The following is a 26,831-nucleotide window of genomic DNA, read 5'->3' on the forward strand; positions in this document are numbered from 1 at the left end:
GCGGCAAGTCAAGAATTTACTGACCTTGAAAAATATTCCTCTTCAAGTGCAAATATATAGTATGAATGAACTGAACTAGTTCATGTTATGAAAGATGCACATTAGGGCATGGGATGCAACAGAGTTAACGGAACTAGTTCTTATTGGTAAACGTTGTGAAGTGACTTACGTTGTTCTGATATACATTAAATAAATACTTAAATATGATAATTTAATTTAATTTGAATGTAATGTAATGCAGATAAAATGTTTCAACTAAGTACATTTTGTTGAAAAACAACCGAAACCTAAAAAGTAAATTGAATATTGGACCTATTGGAACCGGAAACTCAAAAGTAACTAAAAACTAATTTGTAAGACTTTTCTATAAATGTTATCCTTGGTTCTAATCGAATTCTATTTACCTTAGTTATTTTTAAAAAAGTTTTATATAACTTAAGATTATCTATTGAAACCGAAAACTAAACTAAACTGAAGTATATATCTATAAAGGTTTTTTAGCTCTAGTCTAATTCGTTTTTGCTCAGTTAGTTTGAAGTGAAAATGTTTTTCCCACATGAACACATTTCATTTTTCAGTTTTCAGGTTTCAAATACCAAACTTAATTACAGTTGAGTACAAGTACAAGTTGGCAACTAGGTCACTAAACTGAACTAAACCGTCAACGTTTTTTATGAGTTTTAGACACAATTGAGCCAAATTTGCATACGATATGAGGTATATTTGTGTGTATTGAGGGTGTGCCTAGGCAAAAAGAAAAATGAAAAGCGTTTTAGAGTGGCGCTTCGACGACTTAACTGGGCTAAGCAGCTGGCAGCTGTCAATTTTCACAACCCTTGTCCCGAGAGTGCAATGACTTAGCAGCCGGCCCACGTACCCCCCAGGGCCAACATAATAATAAAATTGTGTCAATTTTACTTTTTTTGCAAAAAAAAATGTATATACATGAAAAATGAAAATAAAATCAAGTTAGGAAAAAGCTCTTAGTTTAATAGCACAGAAGACTCAATATCCCAGCAAATATATAGGTATACATATGAAAAAACTGGATCATATCTGTGAGAGGTATATTTTATACTAGTTTTTGTTTAAATATTAGATAATACTATTAATCGCAAGAGTAAATACATTTACTTGATATTTTGATAGTAATCTAACTAAAAAAGTTACACATTTCATGACATAACTAAACTAACCCTTGAAAGAGTATAACAAGAAATATAAATTATGCCGTCATATGCCGCAGTAAGCCCGTAAAGTACGTGAAAACAACGAATTTCACGATGTGGGCCAACAGCGAGCACATTGAGAGTGTCGCTCCATAAGAAAGGAAGGGAGAAGAATGAGCGGAGGACGGCTGTGTGGGTGGCAACAGCTGGAAAGGACGCTTTACGTCAGCAGCAGAGTAAATAGAATTGCGTGGAGACATGAATAATAAGAGAGAGAGAGAGTGGGTGGGAGCGACAGAGTTGGAGACTGAGCAAGAGGCGAGCGAAAAGAGTAGCTGTATGTGTGTGAGAGCGAGTTGTGTAGAGTGTGGAGAGAGCGCAAGCTAAGGTTGGGTAAATCAATGAATGAAACAGGCAAAAACGCACGCACTCACAAACGCACGCATGTGCGAGCGAAACGGAGCTGCAAAGGGCGACAAGTAACTGAATCAATTTATGCGCCGTCGCCTGGTGAGAGGCAAAGGGCAATCAGAGGACACACACGAGACGGCGCCAAGGAAATCAACTTGTCAACTGCTTGTGGCAAGGACAGGCGCCAAAAATGTTGTGTGGCAGCCAAGTGCGGACGATTAAAAAAGCAGGCCAAAGGCCAAAACGTGCCATCAGGCTTGACCTGATTTACAGAGCTACCTGTCTCAAACCCCACACCGCTCCTTCCCCTCCTTGCCAGCAACTGGCCCAGCTGCCAAGTTGGCCAAGTTTTGTGGCAGACGCAGCGACGCTGAAAATGCCAACACGCAAGGCATTTTTTTTTTTGGTTTGTTGCATTTTCTTTCAATAGTTTGTTTCATTTTCTTTTTTGGCAACACAAAGGAAAACCTGTATAATGCACTTGCCACAACAACAAAAGCAAAAACAACAAGTGCTGCAACAATAACATTGCGGTTCATTGAACCGTGGCACCAAATAAAAAACTGCAATTGCAGCAACATTTTATTTTTCTTCAGCTGTTTTTTTTTTTGGTTTTTGTGTATTTCATAATAATTACATATGCGGCGCATAAGCGCATTGTAAGCGCATTGTGGCTAGAAAATCACGTGCATTCAGACACAGACACAGTTATTTGCGGGCCTCATCTCTTCTTCTGCTCCGCCTTTTTTCCTTCTTTCTTTTCACACACACACATACGCACACACACATGCACACTTCACCCTCCCGCTGCGCGTTACGAGAGGCAAAAAACGAGAAAACTAACATGGCGTGTGTAAAAGGCAATTTCTAGTAAGAAAATCAGAAAAAAAAATAACACAAAAAAATTGAGAGAGAAACAAAAAGCATATTAGAATGCTCTATTGGAGTGAGCTATGACTAGAGATACCCTGTAACTACGTCAGAAGTGGCAATACTACAATTTCAGTTGCAACGCGTTTCATCATTGCGAATAGCCCCTTTTCTGGGTTAGAAAAGTGTTGGCTAACGTCAAAGAACTTCTCATCTCATATGCAAACATACCACGGATACGAATAGGAGATATATAAGGAGATAGCTTATTTAAAATTAAAAAAGGCGATAGGTTTGGGAAAAAAGTTATATACAAATATATAAGCCAAAATTTAAATAATTTAAAATAAACTTAATTTTTAAATTAATTTTTCGTTTTACATCTGTTCTTATAATCATTAAGATTATATAGATCAAATCAATTTCTTAAGATAAAAATGCTCTATTATAACTAGTAAAAATTCCCATAGGCGGATGTCGTCCATGACATCACAATACGGTGGGTGTCCGCTTATGAGAGCTGTGCTTGTATATTCCTTTATATGGTCAAAGACTTCATTATGCTCATAACAAATATATATATACCTATTAGAGGTGCAATTATACCCTGTAGTTAATGCAAATGGCAAAAAGGGGTATATTATTTGATTCATCTTTATTTTATTTTATTTATGTTGCTTATGCGCATTTGAAGAACGTAAATATTCCTCTAATGGTCATTAGCACGAGTGTTTTTTATTAGACCCAGTTTTAAACATTTTATGGACACAGGGTATGCAGCACACACACATGCTCTTACAATGTTGCATGTGAGAAATGAAGCGACCAGTTAGCCAAACAAAGCCAGCAGCAGCAGTTGCAGTTGCAGCATTGAAGTCGACTCGCTTCAGTTTTTGGCGCTGGCTGCACGCGAATGTTATGTAAGTGCACAATTTTCTCGAATTTTTCTCGTTTTTTTTCGACTTTTTTTTTGTGCCCACTTTTCTTTTGTTTGGCTAGGCAAAAGTTCGGCAATTGTGGGCAAAATGCAGCGCCAGCTATATATATATATTTTATCTCGATTCTATATAGAAGCATGAATCATCGCAATTGCGAAGAAAAATGTGCATGCTAACGTCTCTCTTCTGTTTTTTGTGGCGCGGCCAACGTGGCGTATGCGAGCCGAGTGTCAATTATCGTTACGCATACGTCATGTTGACACAGCATTTTTCCATAGAACACGTAATGCAGGTTGAGCCTTCAGATGCTTAATCGTTGCAAAGCTTGCAACAGCAAGAGTTGGCCAATACTTTAGTTAGGTTTCTTTTTGGTCTGTCCGCAGATTAGCTGGAGCATATCCATGGCGCATTATATAAAAAGTTATACATGACTGCTCGGGCATGCTTTTCATTTTCTTGCTTATGTTAACAAGCACATTTACTTGTGTGCAAGTCTTTAATGTTATAGCCATAAGCACTTGCGGACTGTTGCTCTTTTTTTTAACATCTACTTTAACATGTTGTTAAACTGAATATAAATTTAATTTTAATAAATTGACTTGCTTTTCAAATGTAGCGTAAATAATTGCAACTAATGCAAAAAAAATAATAACATTTTGACAAGGACGCAACAAACATTTAGATTTCCTTGAAATTTAACTATTTGTCAACAATTTTTGTCAAAATATGTTACTAATTAACACTTAAATTGAAAAACATCAAAATCAACAACAACAAATACAAAAAAAAACATAATTGTGATTTGCAAGCGTAAACGTCGGAGTTTTCAAGAGTTATAATATGTAATTTGTTATTATTAACAAAGTAAATATGCAATACAAATTAATTTAAATAAAAAACATACATGGATAAATATGTAGCCAGGTAATTTCTTCTGGTAGGACCTATAAAATATATTATCTATTTTTATATTCGACAAGATTCTCCTCTGCGCTTCAAAATGTACTAATATTTACCTACATTTTAGGTAGCCGCTTTAAGAGGGATTTCCTTCTTATTAATATGATACTTAAGGGCAATGTTGAAATATATGTAAATTTTAGTTTCCGCTTTAAAGTTTAATCTTGACTATACTTTAGAATTTCTCCTACTGCCTTGTTCTACAATGTAAGTTTTTTTTTAGTATGCCTCTTGTTTTCATGTTGTACAAAGTGACATAAATAGCTGAGGACCTTTTCTTTTTATCAATAAAATGTATGTTAATACACTGCTTATTTTCATTAAATCTCCCTAAACCCTTCCATTGTCCCTATTTTTTAGATTTATGAGCTTAAAGCTTATAAGCTGCAAAGCCAATTGTTATTTATACAAACTTATTTGCTTTTAAATGTTTTAAAGTAACAAAAAGAAGCCAAAAATATATATTTTCCTGCATTTGTCGAAGCTTTATAGTTTAGCTTTGCCGTATATAAGCTGAAATCGATAATATCTATATTACACGCCTTGCAAATGGTGCTGAAATGGCTTGCAGCAATTGTCTCCATATGTTGGTAACACAATTATTAATAGAAAAGCAGGCAAAGTAATTGGCCATAATTGCATGCTACTGGAGTGCTGAGCACTTGGTAATCAAATAAAAATATGTTAAGTGCACAATTTGAGGCCATTTGGCTACGGTCAATGAAATGCCGATGGAGACGAGACATCTCATCATGCCGCACTCAAATTGCAGCTAATTATACGCTCTTATGCCACTTAAATGGACGCCCCATCGGAGTGGCCCCATATGTCGCCACGCCATAGAAAAGCTAATGGCCCCAAAAATGATGGCAAACTAAAACTGCCTCTATTGGGCGCTATTGTTGCAGACTAGACGACCACGGGAGAGTGCTTAGTACAGCATAGCAACAAAATGGGTTGTAAAGTTAAGCGATCCGAGAAGGGGGCACAGAGATTGGTTGAGGGGAGCATCTCAAGGCCAGACAAACAGCAGGGCAGCCTGTTGCAAATTGTTTACACTCTGGCATTGCAACAGCAGACAGAAAATGTTTAAATAAATGTGCCGCCCATAATCGTATATAGATATATATATCCATTTGTGTGTTGCAGCCGACTTATAATTTACTCGCAAGTTCTATAAAAATGCACATTCGAATATTTTGCAATTGCAGAACAACGCAAAAGCTGCTGCCTAAAATGTCTATCTGTAATATATATCCATATTATCTTGTGTTGTGCAATCGAAATTATGGCAATAGCTAAAATTAACATGAGCTACATCCGATTGTATAAAGATGATGTAATAATTCAAAGATAATCTGTGTTAGCATAAACAAAAACATAAATCTATAACAGCCCCATTTGCAGGCATAATGTACAATAATTGTCCGATTTAAAGAGATTTAAAAGCACAACCTGCTGTCATTAATGTGGTTAAGAACTAAGCTGATGGATAAGGAAATTTGAGTACTTAAATCAATTGTCTTGAATATTTTACTAGCTCAAAACTTATTTAACGTTCCTGTGTCACACGGATAAGAACGGATAATCATCAAATTATTGCGCAGAAATTTACAAGAAAGAAAACGAATATTTGTATGTTTTTATACAATTCAAATTGAGCAAGAAGAGGTTTTTGGAAGAATACATATATAGAAATCAAATATTTAAATGTATTTTCTAATTTCGGATAACAAATTTCGGATAACAAATTTCGGATATTCCAACCTTACATAAAAATCGCTTGCAACGCCAAGTATCTTAACTTCAATAGCTTATCCGATTGTAAACTTAAATAGCTTATTCGAATGGTAAACCAAGTATCTTAGTTTCTTTTAAAAGCTTATCCGAATGGTAAACCAAGTATCTTAGTTCAGTTTAAAACGGATAATCAATTTCAATCTTACAACTTTATCCAGTAAGTTGAGTCAAAAAAAAATCAAACACGCTTTCCCCAGTCAAACATTTAGCAAAAAAAAAAAAGTTCCTTCCGCATGGCAAATAAAGTAATTTCATTATTATCCGGCTTTTAGATAGCAACGTTTTACATTTTAACAGGCTATATTACTGTTAAGTCGTGACAACTTGTTTGGTTTTTCCCAGTCAATGAAATATATAACACCTATTAAACTCGGAAACAGAGCGTGACAAATTGCTGACAGATATTGAACAAGTGTAAAACTTATCCGGACATTTACTGCATCTATTGGCAGACACTCAAACAAATCAAAAGTCAACTACTTTTGAGGCATGCGTCATAAACTATGGAGCTAAGACGCGCGTCGAGGGCATCAAATATTATGCAGAATATACGAGAATTTAGATTGATAAGATAGACGTTTAGTACCTTGGAGCAAGTACTCGCACCATGCGTAAGAGTTGGGGCAGTGGGTAAAGTCGACGGCGTTGGTTTGCACCCAAAAATACGAAACACAACAAAAAAAATAAATTCTGCTGATAAGCTCAATTCTAGACTCTGGGTGAGACTGTCGGTAACTCTCGTAGTAAACCTTTTTTTGTACAATTCTAGCAGAAGGTGTTATAATTCTTAAAGGCAATGTGTAACGCATATGAGAAGAACAATTATTCCTGATCCTTACAACACAAATAAGTTTTGTGTGTAAATATAAATATATAAAATAAGTCTATTATATGTTTATTTTAAGAAATTTTATATATTACAGAATATCTCCATTTTACAGTCTCTGACTGCGCTGCACACATTCATTGCCTATAACAGACAGACTGCTTAACATAATTTTTAACATGGATCACCCCCATAAACTTTTGTACCTGCAAGCAAATGACAACTGTGACGTCGTTATGTACTAGTAATGTAACAGACTACAACAGACTGCTTAACATAATGCTTAACATGGATGATCTGTTACGGTGACCCTCTTATATTCTGTACCTTCAAGCATATGACAAGTGTGACGTCATTACATACTAGTAATGTAAGAGACTACAACAGACTGCTTAACATGGATGCTCTGTTAGAGTGACAAGCTAAACGTCTGCACATGCTCGCAAACTGACAAGTGTGACGTCACTATCTGCTCAAATGTAACATTAACTCTCATACGCCTTTATACGGATTAAATCTTAACAGTTATCGCATGCTCTTTCAACTGTTTGACATGATCAGATAAGCATTTAATTCATTTGCGAGGGTATTTAAACTGCAGCAAACCAAAGTTGGCTGTGTTCTTTCAGTTTTGGCCCGCATTGATAAGCCATATTAAATAACATGTTGCGAGGAGCATTGGAAACGGCTTTGTCACGAGTCGTTGTCGTTGTCGCTATCTGCCGCATAAGCCAGCTGAGCGGGTGACTATTTTTAGTATTTTTAGTAGCCGACACAGTTGCTGACATTGGCTGTAAATCTTGGCAATGGCAGCGCTCAATGTGAAGGAGGCGGGCACACTGAAAAGGGGCTGGCAACGTCATCGCAGCAACCGCCGCCGAGAGTGAGAGGGAGCGAGGGAGATGGAGAGGGAGAGGCAGCCTAACTGTGTGAGCTATTTGACGGGCATTTCGATGACAGCAGCCCATAACTTTATCATCAGAGTCTGCGGATTCTATCGCATTCAATTGGAATTTTTTATCTGCAGCCGATTGACTGTGAAATTTCGCGAAGGGAAACCGGTTCGATGTCATCATGATTATATTTTATTCGTACTTATGCCATATTTATATTGTTGCTGTCTGTGTTGCCAAAATGTTTCAAACGACAACAGCAAACGACAACAACAAACAGAGGCTCAGTGTTGCCAACTTTAGAGAAGAAAAAAAAAACAGCTAGTTTTGGATGGAAAAAAAGCTGGACTAGATGAAATGGGAATCGTTGAGGTTTTTTTTATCTTTTTGATTCATTTTGAATATAGAAAAGGGGTTTTATGTATTTATTAGATTTAATCCAACTTATTATACATACCAATTAGCCCTGGATACGTATTTTTTCTTAGATACCAATGCTTTTCCGCCCATTTCTTCCTTTCACACAGGAAGGTGGATTAACGAAAACAAGTCTTGACTGAATTTGACAGAAGTGGAACCGATCGTTTTAAAAATTATACTTCTCACCCATTTTCCGTGCTTTATAGAAAAACATAATTTTTTAATATGGTTATGGGAAATAAACCTCTCAATATCCAACATAGGGCAAATTTAAGAAGCGCTCTTGTATTAGATATTTGAATTCGTAAATTCTTAATTAGTTTAAAAATCTAAATTTATGTAATTTTTAACATTATATACATCATATAATTAGCTTACAGTGCATTAAAAATGTTATATTAACATGTTATTATCATAACATTTAACATATTCTAACCCATGCTCATGGTAGTTAACATAAGCATTACATATTTTTGAAAATTTCAATTCAATCCATAATATAATATAACGAATATTTCTCTCCTAATGATCATAGATAATAGATAATAAATAATCGATAATATCTAAATTATATTATAATTATGTTTTACATTTTTCTATTTCTCTATAGATCAAAGAAAATATTTATGTAATCTGTCAGCTCTTTTTGACCTTTTTCAAGCCAGTTTTAATGCGAAATTGGCAGCACCGCGAAGGCGTGACTCAGCTATTTGCCCGAGCGGTTCGACAATTGTTCTACACTTGTTGTTTGGCATTCCAGCGAACTTCAATGATATTGGAGAGCTGCAGCTGAGCGCGAGACTTGCCGCAAACTGAAACTGGCTGCCACATCACGTGCTTTCAAGTATACGAATATAGTCGGACTTATCGCCCAGTTTAACTGCGAGTCGCCTTCTTTTTATTTTATTTTTATTTTTTTGTAAACAATGGGCTGGTTTGTTTCTAAATATTTATGGTGTCGCCTATTATACAATACCATTTGAGGTTAGGCACGAGTTTGCTTCAGCCAAAAAATGAGTTCATTAGTTTAAATAAAAATAATCAATAAGTCTGAGAAAGAAGAAAATGAGTTTTGTATCTGTGTGTGTGTGCGTGTGTGTGTGTGTACGGGGTTTCGCTGTTTTTTATGTCTATTGTACGGCCAACTGGCTAATATCGCCTCTATATTGTACGATCACGTTCTCCAGATGCGTATGTTTAAAGCTGTTAATTTCTGAGACATGCAAAAACCGTAGAAAAAATTGTTGCTCGATTTGCCTAATTAGCGCATTGAATGCTGCAGTTTGAACGAAAATAAATGCAGAATATAATACAAAATGCAAACAAAGTAGTCAAAAAACATATAAATATAACAGTTAAATATAATACCCATCCGGATAGCATTGAACGTATATACGAAACAGTTAAACAATAGTGGATAATAATGGAAAAACAAAGGTAATGCGTATGGGATTCTACATATATGTTCATATGTTCAAGCACGGATAATTACTGACGCCTCCAGCACCAATATAATGAGATTCCGTATTATCAAGTGGCAACGGATAAACTATTACTTTTTAGGATAACTAAACGGATTGACTAAATACTGATCCACTTTACTATGGTTGCTATATAATGTTGTAATTGGCATAAAAGTCATGACCTCTCCTCAGTTATCCGGCATTATCCGGCTATCCGGCACGGATAATTACTTACGCGTACAGCATTAAAATACTGTTTATCTGTATAATCAAATGACAACGGATAATGCTCATCCGTATAATCAAATGGCAACGGATAAACATTGGCTTAACTAAAGACTGACCCACTTTACTATTAGTCTGAGTTCTACTCACTTACATTTGTTGTGTAAGCTATTAACCCTCCGTATAGGCTAAAGACTGCCCTATTGTAGCCGGATAAGCTGTTATCCACATTATCAGTCAAATCTACATTTATTCAACTGTTGCTATGTCATGTTGTAATTGACTTAAATGATTGTGACATAAATGTCATGACCTCTGCTCAGTCGTCCGGCATTATCCGCACGGCTTAATGCGCCTGGATAACAGTTTTTTATTGCTGTTGACAAGTGGTTGGGCTTTAAAGCACATTGCGGCTCATTGGCCATTGCCCATTTATCCAGTGCCCGATGCGACATTTTCCGCAATAAGATGAAATCAACGCGACATTCGCTCATTTGCCATTGTCACTCTTCATTGAGATAAGTTCGGTTCGCAGCGCGGCGGAGGAGATGCTCAATTCAGTGTCAGAAAAACATCCGGCCCAACAAAAACACAGCTGCAGGCCCCGAGGTCTATCTCGCTCACTATCTCTGTCTCGCTCTCTCTCTCTCTCTCTCTCTCACTCTCTGTCTTTCGCTCTTTGTCGAGGCAAACGGCTTTACAACTCGAGCCGTTCGACAATGGCGCGTAGTTCAGTTGTTTTTTGCCCATTGTATTTTGCATATAGGCATTTATTATATTATACATTATTTGAATAAAGTGAATTACGTACAAAAGAAGTCCCCTCGCACCCCTCGCCCAACGCCCATCGCCAGGTTCAGTTGTTAGCACTGAACTCAACTCCCTACGCCGAATGCTTAATTGAGTTCGGCAACGAAGCAAAGCATAAAGCGAAGACGAACTGAGAGCCAGAACAAAGAGTGCAAGAATTTTGTACGTTTTGGCACAAAATTCTTGTGCTTTGCTTGGTTTTCTCACAGGCATATTTTATACCCAAACCCCCACCCCCTCACTCCCTGCTGACCCCTTTGCATCAACCCTTGCCCGGGCACAGCGTCTGCCTGTTTATTATCTTTGTAAATTTGAAGCCTTTTCAATATGCCCCCCCCCCCCCTCGAAGTTCTGCGCTGCGCGTAATTCAATTTGTACTGCACCGCTCCCCCCGCACTTTCCACATCCATTTGCAGCTCTGCGTGGGTGTCTCTTTTTTTTGGTCTTCCTTTTCTTCTCTTTTTCGCACGCCTCTTAAAGATCTTAAATTTGTTTGCCGTGCCGCTCTCTGCCTTCGGCTGGCGGCCGTTGTAAATGTCACGTCCACAGCTGCGCGGCCACTGATCGCACACATGCCCCCCCTCCCCACCCCTGCCCAACGACCTATCGCAGCGCTATAGCTAATTAATTAGTTCTGATTTCTTTAATTAGCTGAACGCAAACACAAAAATAACTGACAGCAATTGAGCAACAAATATTTTGCGGCATTTTTTGCTGCACGTGCAAATATAGAGCTTATGAGAGAGAACGTGAGCCAGAGAGAGAGGGACAAAGAGAGAGAGAGAAAGAAGTGCCGATAGTTATGTAAGCAGGGCAACAAAACAGTTTATATCAACAAAATACAATGAAAAAATAATAATAATAAATCGTAATTTGAGCCGTAGAAAATTTGTGTTAAAAACAACAAAGCATTTATCCATGAAACTTGCCAGTTATCTAGGTTAACGGATAGTTATATATCAAATATTATAATAAAATTGTTATTTTATGCGGAGACTTACAGAAAAAATAAAATGTCGTGTAGATGTCAGCTTATCCGACATAGCATGTCATCACAGACACAAGCGGGAGACAAACAAAAGTTCTTGACACTTTCGTCGCAATCATTCAAACGAATGACGAACTGTCCAACACTGCTTAGTAAGAGATAATATATGGTAGACTACTGTTTATCCGGCTATATTAAGGCATGATGGATAAAGCTATATATTATAGTTCAGACTACAACAAGGCAGTTTTGAGCCCATCCGGAAAAATAATAGATCATAAAAAAGCTTAACTGATAATGGCGGTTCAAAGGTAAATACTTGAGACTTTAAACACTTATGCAACATTGCATAGCAACAGATAACGAATTGTAGACGTTTAAGTCGAGAAAATTTGGACAATAAGATATTTATCTACTGTACTGCGAACGGATAAATGTGCTCATTATGGAATAGGGGACCATAATGCATAGGAATACAAAAAAAGTGTACTAGAAAAAATTATAAAAATTGTCTGATAAGTTATTTATTCACTGCTTAACTGTGCACGGATAAACGAATTCAATATAGTTTAGGTAACAGTAAGGAACAATATCGGATATGCCTGCGGATAAGAGACAAGATAACACAACATATCCTCTGCTTGTTATAGGCATATTATAGTTTGGAGACAGATAGGTTAAAAATCATCAATCAAGAATGAGTTATACTGACAACTTTTTGCTGATGCGGATAAAGGCAAATAACCACATATCAACACGGATAATGAACTTAACCGAACTTGATAAATACTTTGATATATTTGAGCTTATCAGAAGTTAATTCTGAAATATCATGTTATCCGCTTCTGGAACCCAGAGCTTAACAACATTCAGGGAACTAATTAAATCCAGATAATAAATATATATATATATATATAATATAATATTTTATTGGATTGGCAAGGTCGCTTTTGCATTGGCCTAATCATAATAAACATCATAAACTTAACAACTTATCCGCGACTATCGAATACAAGTCCCGATAACCTTTATAGCCACACACAAACACGCCGAAATCAAGGTTATTGAATCAAGGAAAATGTAAAAATATTTACAACCAGACGTACGTATGTCGCGCAGTTATTAACTTTTATTCATTAACTGGGCAGACAAAATATGATACGAGTGCCTATTAATATAAACATATATGTAGATATATCTATATTTACACATATATTTGTATATAGACGCATAAAGCTTATTTTTTGCAGTTGCCGTCGGATCGTCGGAGACCCCTCAATGAAATTACTTGCACAAATTAATGCCGCACAATTACCCACATCAGAGCCGGACAGAGCCAGACAATTGATTGTCTGATATCTCCGCGCATATGTCGGCGATGTTGTGCCCCATAAATATATCTCTATATATACATATATATATGCACTTTTTTTTTTCGTTGTTATATTTACTTTCGGCTTTCGCGCTGTAGGAATTTGTGGGCGTATTTTTTGTTGTTTTGTCGCGTTGTTATTAACACATTTGAGCCGCACGCACACACATACACGCACACACACACACACATAAACAATCATGAGTTGTACTTGATTTAATAAATTTGATTAGGATTTATGAGCGTGTGGGTTTTTAATTTTAGACCCAAAGCCTGCATATTCACGATTTTTATAATGTTGATAGCTCGGTTTCAAAGCTAAGTAGTTCGATCACATGATCCATAAGACGCATGAAAATGAAGAGAATGTTATATCAGGCCAGTTTTTATCCAGATAAATGCAGATAACTAAGCAAACTAGACAAATCAGTACATCTCAGTTACAAATATGGCGCTCATATTTTGAAGAACATTTTTCTGAATTGATAATGTTCATTCACCCAATAAAATGATAACATTAAAATGAATAAAATAGAGATACTTCTGTAATCAAATTACGGTGGCTCCTTACACTGCGGATAAGCTCGGATAACACGTGAGTATTTTGAAAATAGTAGTCAAAATGTATATTTTAAATATTATAACGGATAAGGACGGATAAGTTGGAAGATTTAGATTCACAAGTGCAGAGTTCAAATGTACCTAATGATGGTACGGATGGATAAGTCTTCAGACTTATGTACATTCAAACAAATGAAGATTTAAATTCACAAATGCACTTTATAACGACTAAGCGTGGATAAGTTTAAACAGTTTGCTTACCAAATGTACACTATCACGGATAAGGATAAGTCAAAAGAGTAAGATTTATTTACATAAGAATAGATAAGAATGGATAGGTTTTAAAATACTTAATAACGGATAAGAATGGATAACAGAGTTCGATTAACAAATTTACATTATAACGAATAAGTATGGATAAGTTTTAAAGGTTAGATTGACAAATATATAGTACTCGGGATAATGCTTAGTTACTTTTGAACATGTGAATAAACTATTTATTCCTGGCAACAGTCAAACGCATTTCAATTAAATAAACTTCTATTTACAATCCGGAATTTATCCGCTTGGATAATACTTAAAAATTTTTACAATATATATTAAATTTGCATCCCTAAAAATTATATTTAAACTCATATTTTAGATAATAATGCATTAATTTTTGCTTATTTTTCAACGGATAAGTGTATTTATTTATTTATACACATTTTAATTAAGTGACATCATTAAAATCATATTTTTAGTCGACTATAATCAGCGGCAATTTAGGCGAACCACATTTACATTTACATTTAAGTACCCGAGCGGATAAGCGCATATTAAATTTGACGCCATTTTGTAACTGATATCATTTAAAGCGTGCTTTAAATCAAGTGTGAGATTATTCTAGGCCATCTGATTGAATCAAATTGGCGGAGTGTGAGCATTGTGGGAATTTCATTTAATACGCTTAAATACACATAATTAAACTCAATCAATGTGGGAAAATATGAAATCTGTACATTTCAATTAAAAGAGATTAAAACGGTTATCCGTTTTGAATGAATGAGACGCAATCTAGAATCACATTCGTTGAATAATGAAAATATTTAATAAATTATGTTGCCAATTAAATGTAATCTACACGCAGATTTATATCGTTGCACAACGGCAAATGAATTATTATCCAGTTTATGGGCAGGTGTAAAGCACCGACGACTTTCATGTTTTGCGCTTGGTAACCCCCCACAAAAAAACCCAAACAGGAAAGAACTCTCAATTTCAGGCTGACCGAAGACCAAATACTCTTGCGGCTATACAGTAGAAGCTTTTTACTAATATTATAATGAAAGACATAATATTTTATCCATAATATATAGTAATTTTTTTCTAGAAAAAGTTTATGAAATAAGTTTAGGTATAGAGAACTTGAATAAAGTGGAAGTTTGTGAAAGATAGGGTATCCTTAAAACGATAAAACCTTTGGCAGAGCCTTGTAATAATAATATTAATGCTGATATTCAAATATTGAAAGTAATTCCATCTGCTTGCTTAATATTTATTCAAAAACAGAAGTTTTTAGCTAATTTTTCAAAAGATAGCTTTAATATTGTGAACCGCGCTGACCGATAAAAACTATCCGGCCCATTGAAACTATCCGTATCCTATCCGTAGACAATCACCGATCAATAATATATACGCAGCTTAAATTATAAACTCAATTCTGTTTCGTAATAAGGGTATTCAAAGTTCCTTGGCTGCATAAATTAAATTTTTATAGATTCAACACAGTTTCCAGTGTGAACAACCTTTTCTCAGTACACAATTCGAGTTTAGTATTCTCTTCTTCTTTTTTGCCTTTATTTACATTGTAAATTGTACAAATTTGACACAAATCGAGTCGCTTGCGCAAGTTTCAGCGTTTTCCTGGTTTTACCTTAAAAAAAATGCCGTCTAAACAATAAAATAGTGTTGGAAAACACGAACTGAGTGTCTTTAGCAACACTAACTTTGCAAGTCTACAATTAACTACGAGATTAGGATCTGGGTTACAGAGAAGTAGAGTAGAAAGTCAAGGAAAACAACCCAAGTCTACTTTATAAAGCGAAATTGTTACGGTATTTAAATGTGACTCCCCATGGAAGGGTATTTAAACCAAAACTGATACCAAAATCGCTAGCAAAATGAACTAAATTTATGACCAAATATAAGCATGGGAGGAGTATGTGTATATAAATATACACTTGTAAATCGAATTGGTGGCATTCGCGTGGTGCAAGCACAACAAGCAAATGCCGTGACAGGTCAAGCGGCATGCTGCACGGGGCTGTCACCTATAAATAACGCGCACAGCTCAGCAATTTTGGACAACCCGAAACAGAAACAGAAACAAAAACAAAAAGAAACAGAAACAACATCAAAGTAATCGATTTTTTGAAGGAAAAACCATTTACCTGTCACACACTCACACACGCATCGAGTACCTTGGTGGGGTAAGTTTTTCATTGGGTTAGTTGGTCGTTTCGACACAAATCTACAAATAGATAAAGCCAAACGACTAAAGTTGAATGAACCAGCTGAGCTTAGGCGAAAAGCAAAATAAATAGAAATAAACACGATACTCGAACGAGGCGGCAGCAATACGAGACTGACAAATCAACTCATTGCGTGATTTTAGAGCTGAATTTCCATCATTTGCCGTGAATCATCTTTCCCATGGCATAAATCAAATCGATCGACGCAAGTTTGTCGTCGCCTAAGCACGTACAACAAATCGCCAGCGACATTCGCGATAGGCGATTCACGAGTTATTGAAATCGATTGATTCGATTCTGCCACACGGAGGCGTTTCCAGTTGCCCCACACTTTGCAATACCCTTTCAAGAAAGGGGTAGCATCAACTTCGCATCAAATTTGAAAGGTAGGTCAGAAGGCATCTTTCGAGGCATAAATTATATATTTGCCTGGGCGTCGCTTTCACTTCAGATTTTAGATTTTATTTATATTTCACTTATTTTCCGACCGTGAAAGTGAAACTGCACGTCTCAAGTTACATTTTACTTAGATATTTGAAAATGCCTTGAACCAAAACTCAGAATCAACGTTTTTCGCACATTTTAGTCCTGCGGTGAGTAATTGAATCCGCATAAGAAACTGTCGCTCATACATCGCCCATTTTCCACTTCGGCTGGTGGATTTGGCGAAAACTATGAAACGACTCAACTACACTTTTGCAATGATGTTTGACTTGAGCCAATCGGTTGGTAAGCAACAACAAAATGTCATGCAACTGGTTTCCACGATTCTTTAACACTTTCGGTTGGAATTACCCAATACCATAAATTAAGGTACCGTAAAAATGCTCACGGTTTGAGAACTAATCACCTATTAGTCAGTCAAGACAAACATAATAGACTATATATTTTACGATTTGTGAATCAATCACGACAAAAGTGTTATATATATATATAGATTGCATATTAGGGTAGAATATATAAATTATCATGCATATTAGCTGATTAAATTATCTGTACAGTACGCCTTCGCTAAAGGAAACTCTCGATACAATCAATCCCGCGATTAATAGAGCTCAAAAATCTTTAAAATTGTAGACAGCAAAAATTAATTTCTTTTACTTAAATTTCCAAATTTTTTAGAATTTTTTAGAAAATAAATGTAAGCAATTAATTAGTTAGTTTAACTAAGCAAATCTATCCAAATATAAATTCATTCGATTTTCACTAATTTCTTTTTGCCTCGCAATTGACAAATGGGTTGCTTTGAGCGAGGACATACTGTATCTGCTTTAGTTAGAGTATCGCATAGTCAAACACACGCTCTCAGCTCTGGCTCAGTCTTAAGCGTTATTTATGCGCTTGAATGGATTCGGATCGGATCGGATCGGTAATTGCTATATTTTTGCAGCTTATTGCCTGCAGCCTCATGTGTATTTAACGAGACGCGGGCACAACAAATTTGAAAAGTCGTTTTGCGGCTCACGTGAGCGACGGGCCAGGTTTCGAGTTAAGATTTGAGTCTTATTTTTGTGCTTCGTTTTGATTTTTTGGCAGTTGAGCGAATGATTCGATGGTCATTTGTGACAGCTACGCAAACACACAATTTGTCTATGCGCCAGTCAAATGCTTAAGGAGAGATCAACATTTTGGGCAGCCTGCGAGAATGTGGGAAACACTTGCTTGTTATTTTTATTTGGCTAAGATACTTGTTATTCCCCTCCCGCCTCCCTCAGGCACACAACTTTTCAGCAACCGGCTAAAACGCCTAATTGGGTCGTCGCCGCAGATAAGATAACAACTGTTTGCCGTAGAAATTGATTTTCAGCAAATTTTTTAACTTTTGCTTTACTTTTTTTATTTCTTTCCATGTTGAAGGGGGGCAAGCTTAAAAGCGAACTGTAAATGAAGCAATTTTCATTGTTTATTAAGCGGCATGCGAAGCAGGTGAATATACAAAATGTATGGAATTTTTGTATTTTAAAGGTGTAGCAAACTTATTCATAAGTGCTTCGGCTGAAGTCGAGCCTTTGGGTGGAGTTCAAGTTTTTACAATCTTTTCTTCTAATGAGGTTAATTAATCATAGCGTGAATTGTGCACTATAAAAAAGTCACATAGATAAATAACGCTGAATTATGACTCACAAAAGCAATAAAAATAAAAAAAAAAACCTAGCATGTATCATATGGTTTTTTTTTCTAATTAGAGACAGGTAGTTTCTTAGGCAAAGATAACATAGCGTGTGTAGCTGCATAAATTAAAAAGGGAACAGATATAAGAAATATATCTTTTAAAGAATATATGTATATATATTTATACATATTCAGATAAATTAAACTTCGATACAAAAGATTGCTCAAAAAAGAATTCCAAAATTTCTAATTATCTAACAAAAGAATATATAAAGATACGATATAATATAGAATACGGAAGACATAAGACTTTAGACATTAGACGTTAAATATAAGATATTAGATTTTGTATATAAGATACGATATAAGATATAAGATATAATATTATATAAGGTATAAGATTCTAATATCCCACGATCGCTTCAGTTACGCTACTTATACGAGTTTCCTATATGTTCCAATCAGAACAGAAAGTTCTAGTTGTGCAAATAATGAAAAAATGAAGAATAAGAAAAAAGAAGAAATGAATTCTTCACGAAGAAGAATTTGAATACAAGGCGTCAAATTCAATGAAAATGAAAATAAAAACAGTTCAGTCTTCACTCCGTATTATGTAACCCGTTTATTTCCATTTGTAAGACTCTTTTATTTCACAAATAACAGCCCCTATATTATCATAAACCAAATACCACGTCAAAGATCACAAGCAAAAAAAAAAGAAACCCGTAAATTGTGCAAGGTTGGAAATGTCTATCTAATCAGAATAATTTCGACACCCAAAAGCGGCGGGACCTCTATCAAGATGAAAATAAGTCTAAGTTTAGAAAAAAAAAAAAGTTGCCAACTATAAACATAAAAATTTATGGTTAAAATTCGCTCGACTGATTCATCGGGAACCTTATTCTTATTGCAGATTATAAAATTACAAAAAAAAAGTGGATGGAAAAAAACAAAAACAACTTTGCGAATTGAGTCATAAAATTTGGATAAGGAGTAGCTGTAAGAGAAAGCGAGAGAGCAGATGATGCACTTACCAGTCGTTGGCTGTGTTTAGTTACTCTTGTTGTTCTTCTTGTTCTTCCTTCTATTTTGGTTGTTTTTTTTTTGTCTGCTGCGATGCTGCAGTTGTCGATATTTATTTTCGTTATGTTTTGGGTTCTTATGCTGCCCTCTCTCTCTGTCGCTCACTGCTTGTTAATTCTGATTTGGTTTCCTTTTTTTTGCTGCTGCTTGCACACACGCGTTTTGTTTTGCTTGCCTCGTTCGTTTGCGTTTTCACTTTCACAGGTAAATGCTACGTCAGGGGAAAAGGGTTAAAAGAGAGAATTTCATTGGCTGCCCGCACAAACTTTTTTGCTGTTGTTTGGCTGCTTGCGATTTTTTATTTACTTTTTTTAATTCTTTTCTTGGCGCTCTATAGAATGCACATTGGCAACTTTTTTACACTAATCGAACAATTACCGCAACTGTGGCGACTACCTTGCGCTGCGAGCGTTAAAAATCAACTGAATGTGACGTTATGGCCAGGCCGCCACTGAGGCGTGAGCGCGCGTTTAATACCGTTACGGGCAACATCAAGAGAGTAAAGGCAAGAGCGCCATAGTTGCCAAAGTGTGCGTACATGCATGTGGGGAGCAGCCGACCCAAAGACTGTCCTCTCTCACTCTCTCACACACAAACACTACCAGCCTGAAGCACTCTTCACATATGTGTGGGTGATTTAATTTTTTGTTAATACGTATGTATGTGTAACTTTTTACCGGCTGATTAGGTTATAACGTGCTTATTGTGGCCAACGACCATTCTATTTGAGCAGCGCTCATTACCGTATTAAATACCAAACAAATGCCAAATATTCGCGGTACTCTGCGCGCTGCACAAATGCAACGCACGCTCTTTACACGTGGTTTTTTATTGCAACTTCACGCAACGTAAATTCCCACACACAAGCACGAAAATACCCAAACGCACACCAAAACGTAACACGTCGAAAATAATAACAACAACAACAGCTACGACTCGCTCTCAGCATAACACAGCTCTGGCTCTCTCACTCGCTCTCTCTCTCTCTCGCTCAATCCATGTGCGTTGTTGCTGGCCAAGCGAAAAGAATTTTTGTACTATAAAGATTGGTATATTTTTATTATTGTTAGCATTTAGTTAGCACCTCGCATTATAAATCATCGCCAAAGCAACTGCCACACAAGACGTGAATTCATATTTTTAACGCTTTTTATAGCTGACAATAGTTAAAATAAACAACAATCACAAACAAGCGGGTTTTCTATTTCGCAAAATTTTTGCTCTCTTTTTTTTTCTATACAACAACAAAACTAGGCCCGTAGGGACTGTCCAGCGTTTACAAGTGTGTGTGCGGCCAGGCCTCCACAAACACACATACATATAAGTACGCACATTGGAAAAGTAACACAATTACAATTTGGCCTAATTTTTACAGCAACATCCGAAATGGCATTCAGGCGAATTATTTTTACCTTTTAGCACTTTTCCGTCACATGCAACTCAACTTTTGTTGCTATTTTCGTTAATTATTTTTAATTATTTCTAACAAATAAATGTTTCCCGCGACACACGCAAATATAAGCCAACTGTTAAGTTAACAGACTCTCCGAGAACGCAGCTGTTTGTTTACAGCTTTACAGACTGATAACAAATATGTTTACAGCTGTTGTTAAATGCGCAGCATCAATTAACGATTTACGAGTGAAAGTTTGGTGAATTGAACACAGTTTAAGTTAACATAAAATTTAAATTTAAATATGCAAAATGTAAAGATGTAAAGTAGAAAATTTTGTTATACTGACAGTATCACTTGCCGACATCTGCTGTTAAAATTATGTTAATCCGATAACTTAACCTTTCGGACTATCGGAATGACAATTTAAGTCAGCGCAAAACTGTTAAACACTGCACAAGGCAAGCGCGCATTTTAAAACAGCTTGCAGATTACGGAAAAATCGCCTTACAGCAGGTTTAATATGTTTTTAAGTACTTAAAGTACAATTAGAAATAAATAAATACATGCTCTGTTAAAGCATTGTTAGGCCCCAAAACAATTTAAATTGCAACATTCAGTTCGTACTTTTACAACACTGACAAGGCGCGCATTTGAATTCAGCTTTAAGCAAATGCATTACTAAATTTAACAAATTCTTTGCCAGTTTACAACTACTTTGAGTCTTATTCTCTGTGCTTTTTACATATCCAAATTAATTATGAAAAGTATAGATAAATGCAATTTTAATCTCAGGAATACGCAAATATAATGTTGCACATCTCGTTATTCTTTTGATTCAAGGCAAAAGTGCGGCCCGCCGATTTGTGGGTCTGCGTCGAACGCAAATGTTTGGCATACGGCTGCTCCACCGACTGCAGATAAACGGAGCGCTTATTGGATTGTCTAGATATATGGGAGATATATATATGAGAAAGAGGAATTATATAATTGAAATGTGTGTAGACTAACGTGAGCAACTGTTCGGGACTCTGCAGCTGCATGCAGAGTTTCATGTTGTCATAAAAGTCCAGATCCGCCTGCAGGCTGAGCTTGGGCTCGTGGCGCAGCGTCACATCCTGCAGCAGCTTGGCATAGGTGAAGCCCACAGCCAGGTGGGAGACCACAGCGCTGCCCGTGCTGCAAGGGATGGATTAAAATGTATTTCAAATCGAAATTCACAAATTTGTCAAAACTCACTTTTGCTGGATCTCCGTTTGGGCATTGCGATTCCACAGGCTGAAGGTAACTTTGCCATTCAGATCCACGCTTCGGGCGCCCAGCACACGCCAGTGCAGCGTCGCACCCGATGCCAGGACAATGTACTGCTCATGATCCTGCGCCAGCGTGGTCGCCTGATATGCCGGCGTTGTCTCCGAGGCGCTGCCGCCCCACACATGACCCATGAGCTCCGTTTGGCCGTTGAAGAAGATCAGCGGACGCAGCTGTGCGCCCTGCACACTGATCTCCATGCCCGCGGTGACCGTCTCCTCCTGCTCCAGGTCATCGTCCGCGGGTATTTGGCCATTGCCCTCATCCGCATCGCCATCGCCGACAAGGGAGCTCAGGCCTGCGGTGTAGATGCCCAGCTTAAAGCTGCTCGCCTCTGCGCGTCCCGCGTGCAGCATGAACTCCACGGAGCCACGTTTCAATATGCCCTGGTACACCTCCTGGGTGCTCAGCAGGGTCTCATTGAAAGCGGGCGACTGGGAGAGCTGACGGGTCAACACGGTGGTGAGACCTGAAAAGCAAAGGGAGTTGGGGATCTAATTAAAATATGTATACATTGGCATTTATATAGCTCTGCTGATTGATTAAGGGATTGATTGATTGACTTGACCTAATAATTTACTGACTAAGTGATAGACTTTCTGACTGAAATACTGCTTAGATGTACACAAAATTCTTTGTGATGACTGTTTGATTGATAAGCTGATTAATTGATTGACTGATTGATTGAATAACTCTCTGATTGACTAACGGAATTGAATTTATAATTAGATAAAGTTTGCTTGACCGACGGACTGATTAATTAAATGTTTAATAAATTAACAGATTGATAGACTGAGTCTAATTGACGGATGATTATCTGTTTGATTGACTGACAGACTTGTTTGACCCACTAACTGAAAAGTTAATTGATGTACTGCATAATTTACAGACTAATTGGTTCAACGATAGATTATCCGATAGACTTGTTGTTTGATTGACTAACTGACTGAATGACTGATTATTTGAATGACTGAATGATTGATTGACTCACTGATTCAATGAAAAACAAGTTTATAGATGACTAGCGGGTATACCCCGGTCTTGCCCGTGGTACGTATAAAATAAATAAACAAAGAGCCAAACCTAGTGAAAATCGGTTGAGATTTGACCGCGTTATGGATGAGGAAAGTTTGGATCTATGTCTATTTAGGTTAATAGCAGGTGTATCCATCCAAAAGAGGATCAATAAAATAAATCTGAATAATTACCCCGCTGTCCCAGCACGTTGTAGTTGTTGACGTGCGCTCGCTGGCTGAGTGCCGACTGGAACATGGCGCGGAAACGTGGACAAATCTCGGCGAGCATGCGCAGCTTTTGCAGCACATAAGTTTTAATCTCAAACTGGCGATCGTTGGAGGCCAAGTAGTCGAGCAGCTGGCCCAGCTGCTCGGCACTGGGACGCATGGCCAGCAGCATGTCCAGGGCCAGGGTGCGGGCGGAGCTGTCAAAGCGACGCTGGCGCTGATAGAAAATGCTCTCGAACTGGAGGCGATGCGGCTCCGCATAGCTGAGAGCTGGGAAGGCTTTGAGTGCCTGCAAGGCGGCCACCGAGAGCTTGGGCTGGGTCGACTGCGTCGCCTGCTGAAGCAGTGCATCAATGGTCTGCGGATCGCGCAGATTCTGCAGGGCGCGTGTGTACATGATGGGATCCGGCGAGGAGGCGAGCCCCTCCAGCAGATGGACGCGTATCTGCTGCAGCAGCTGATCGTTGACATCGAGGCCGCTCTGGCGCGTGAGCGTGGCGAGCGTTTGGAGCACGCTGTCCCGCAGCTTGGCGTGCGACTTGTGCGCCGGCGGCTGTTGCAAAAAGTCGAAGAGCTGCTCCAGAATACGGCGCTCCGGGTGCGTGCCGACGGCCAGCGCTTGCAGATACCTCTCCAGCAGCTCCAGCGACTCCGCCTTGGTGTCTGATCCCTTATAGAAGTGCGCAAAGCTGGCATTGTGCGCATCGTAGGTCTGCACGGCGCCCAGCAGATCCACCAGCTGGCCGGCCAGCCTGGGATGCGACTGCAGCAGCGCCTCGAACTGCGGCTGCTTGGCGATGCGCGCCAAGGGCAGCAGCTGGGCAAAGGCCAGCGCTAGCGAGGATTTGCCCACGTGCGCCGCTTGCAAATCCTTGACGCTAAGCTCGAATTGCGCCTGGAGCTGTCGGTGGGCGAGAATGGATTAGGTGAAGTGAACGCCACCGAAGGATATGCCTACCGTTTGCTCCTGCAGCTCGCTGATGACGCCGTCCACATCCGCATCCAGCTCGAACACGCGATACCATTCCAACAGGCTGTCAATGGCCGCATCCAACGTGGTCTGCTGCAGCTGTGGCACCTGCTCCTCCGCGCCCAGCGCCACATGCTGCAGTCGCAGGCGGCCGCGCACCACACTGCCCACATCCGGCTTGGCCGCCAGCGTCAGGCGATGCGTCTCCATGGACTCGGCGCGCAGCAGTGCGCCATCCGCGCTCAGCTCGTAGTCCACCTGCTCATGCGACTGCTGCGACACGCCCAGCGCCTGCTCCGGATGATAGCTGACCCGCAAATCCCACAGCGCACAGTCCGTTTTGGTCTTCTCCACGCGCGTCGAAGATTTCACATGGTAGCGCACCCGGCAATGCCCGGAGACGTCCAGCTCGTTCTCGCCGCTGTCGCTGCTGGCGAGGCGCAGCTGCAGCAGCGAGGCGATGCCGCGCTCCAGGTTGAGCAGCGACTGATCGCGGGACGTGTGCGCGATCACCTGTTGCGGCTGACCCTGCCTGAGGGCCACGTAGAAGGGTCTGTCCGGCAGGCTGTTGATCTCGCGCTCCTTTTGCTGCGCTGTTGCGCTGACGCGGCTTTTGCTCAGCTCGATTTCCAGCAGCTGCTCCTCATCTCTGCTCCACACTGAGCTTATCTTGAGCTGCGTCTCAAAGCTGTAGCTGACATCCTCTGATTGGCTGCCTGCGAGCGGTTCCAGGCTCACCTTACTCGACAGCTCGAAAAGCTGCTGCGAGCCGGCGGGTATTAAAGAGGCGCCCGCAGCGGCTGCTCAAGAGAAAGAGGGAGAGAGGAAGAGAGAGAGAGAGAGTAAGAACACGTCATTAGCAACTTGGCAGAAATTTCACATAGCTTGCAATGTGTGTGAGCTGGGCTCAAGAGGTTATCAACAAGTCGCTGTTGCTGCCGAATCAGCTGTCAGCTCCCGCTCCCGCTCTACTGCTATGCACGTGTGTGTGTGTGTGTGTGTGTGTGAATGTTATTGTTGCTGTTATTCCATGCGTGCGTGCGTGCGTGTGCGTGCATTATAGCAACAAGTTCATTCAACTCCAGCTTGCTACGTGCTTCGCCTGAGAAGAAATTAAACAACAAATTCTTTGCAAATTACTCACCACAGCAGGTGACTAGCATCAGCAGCGGCAACAACAGCGGCAGCCGAGAAATCATTTTGCTGCTGTTCGTTTGCCGGCGTTGCTGCATTTTAGCTTTTGTTCTGCGGCTTTTCCACACAAATGATAGAGTATATAGAGTACTGATAATGTTAATACATTGATTGATCGTTTTGGCTGCACTTGTTGCTCGCAACAGCTCGAATTGTACTTTAATCTCGCATTAGTCTTGCGACGCGTTTGATTGCTGCCTGTGAACTAACAGCGGCGTATTTTTGGCGCATGTTAACTAACAGCTTGCTTTCCCTTAACAGCAACGCGGATGTTAAAGCCTAAACTAATGTGAGAGTGCTGCCACATCTGTAAAAAAAGTTGTTAAATTCGAAATAAAACTGTTGAGAAGTATTTTTAAATTCTTATCAATTGCTTCTTGTTCAAATACAGAATATCCTAAGTAAAACCAATAAAAGTGCACTTTAAATAAGCTGAGCAACAAATATTTACACATTTGTACTGTTGCGCAAAGATAAAACGCGCCTGAGTTCGTTTTTTATCAATATCCAAATAAATGCATGAAACATAAATTTATTGATTAACGGGACCTCAGACAAGCACATTTGCATTTTGTCACAAAATTTGTTTTGTTTTTATCTTTTGTTTACACAAATATAAGCGACCGCAATGTTTAATTAACCACAAAAACTGTTGCGTTAAACAATGTGAAAATGGGTTAATGCAATTGGTAAATATCAGAAAAAAATTAAATATGTATCCTAAGGGAAATATGTGCAAACACACACGCACACACATGCATATACCAATGCATGCGTACACTTAGAGAATGTCATCAAGTATTTTAAGGTCAAATCAACGACAAATGTCAAATATTTACAAGTTGAAACTTTCTCAGCCGAGGAACGAGATTTATATATCACTAGCGGGTATAACCCGGCCTTGCCCGTGGCACGTATGTTATAAAATCAAAAAAGCTTTGAAAATGATTTTAAAACTGATCGGACGGGAATCAAATAACTTTTATGCAAATCGGAAAACTCTTAAAACTCACCAAAAAAATCTTTGAAATGCATTTTCCACCGAAGGAGTTTAGATTTTGCAAAAAGTGTGAAACACGTCTCAAATGATTTTTCGTATAGATCTTTGGAAATAAATTTGAACACAAAACGTCATCCACCAAATCTTCGACCCCCATTTGCACCAAAGAGGACCGGATTTTTCGAAAAGTGTGAAACACCCCTTAAATGAATTTGAACAAAGATCTTTGAAAATAAGTTTGGGGCCGATCGGATGGTAAACAAAAAACTTTCATACAACCGTTTTCCGCCAATTTACCACTGTTG

At 38.5% G+C, this 26,831-nt stretch overlaps 2 protein-coding genes across 6 annotated transcripts in view; both read right to left on the minus strand.

Annotated features, from left to right (window-relative positions):
* The window catches only part of sky (GTPase-activating protein skywalker), a 70,335-nt gene extending 49,364 nt beyond the window's left edge, over nt 1-20,971 (minus strand). The window contains exons 1-2 of one of the 5 annotated variants that reach the window (XM_064695266.1): nt 20,827-20,971; nt 19,366-19,625 (exon numbers count right to left, since the gene is read on the minus strand). The gene's annotated coding sequence lies outside the window, so the exon portion shown is untranslated. Of the gene's footprint in view, nt 1-19,365; nt 19,798-20,826 lie in introns of those variants that run through there. The other 4 variants (XM_064695273.1, XM_064695270.1, XM_064695268.1 and 1 more) reach the window with 4 other exon arrangements.
* Nucleotides 20,972-21,571: 600 nt separating this feature from the next.
* Mtp (microsomal triacylglycerol transfer protein) lies at nt 21,572-25,723 on the minus strand. The gene is made up of 6 exons (XM_064695308.1): nt 25,477-25,723; nt 24,321-25,132; nt 23,327-24,263; nt 22,047-22,587; nt 21,819-21,986; nt 21,572-21,752 (listed from the first exon to the last, which is right to left on the minus strand). The coding sequence occupies exons 1-6, from the start codon at nt 25,562-25,564 to the stop codon at nt 21,599-21,601; spliced, it is 2,700 nt and encodes an 899-aa protein (XP_064551378.1). The 5' UTR covers nt 25,565-25,723; the 3' UTR covers nt 21,572-21,598.
* Nucleotides 25,724-26,831: the final 1,108 nt, after the last annotated feature.

This window comes from Drosophila montana, unplaced genomic scaffold (genome assembly GCF_035044405.1).
Source record: "Drosophila montana isolate Dmon_TW-CO22-7 unplaced genomic scaffold, ASM3504440v1 contig_3734_1, whole genome shotgun sequence".
Lineage (NCBI taxonomy): Eukaryota > Metazoa > Arthropoda > Insecta > Diptera > Drosophilidae > Drosophila > Drosophila montana.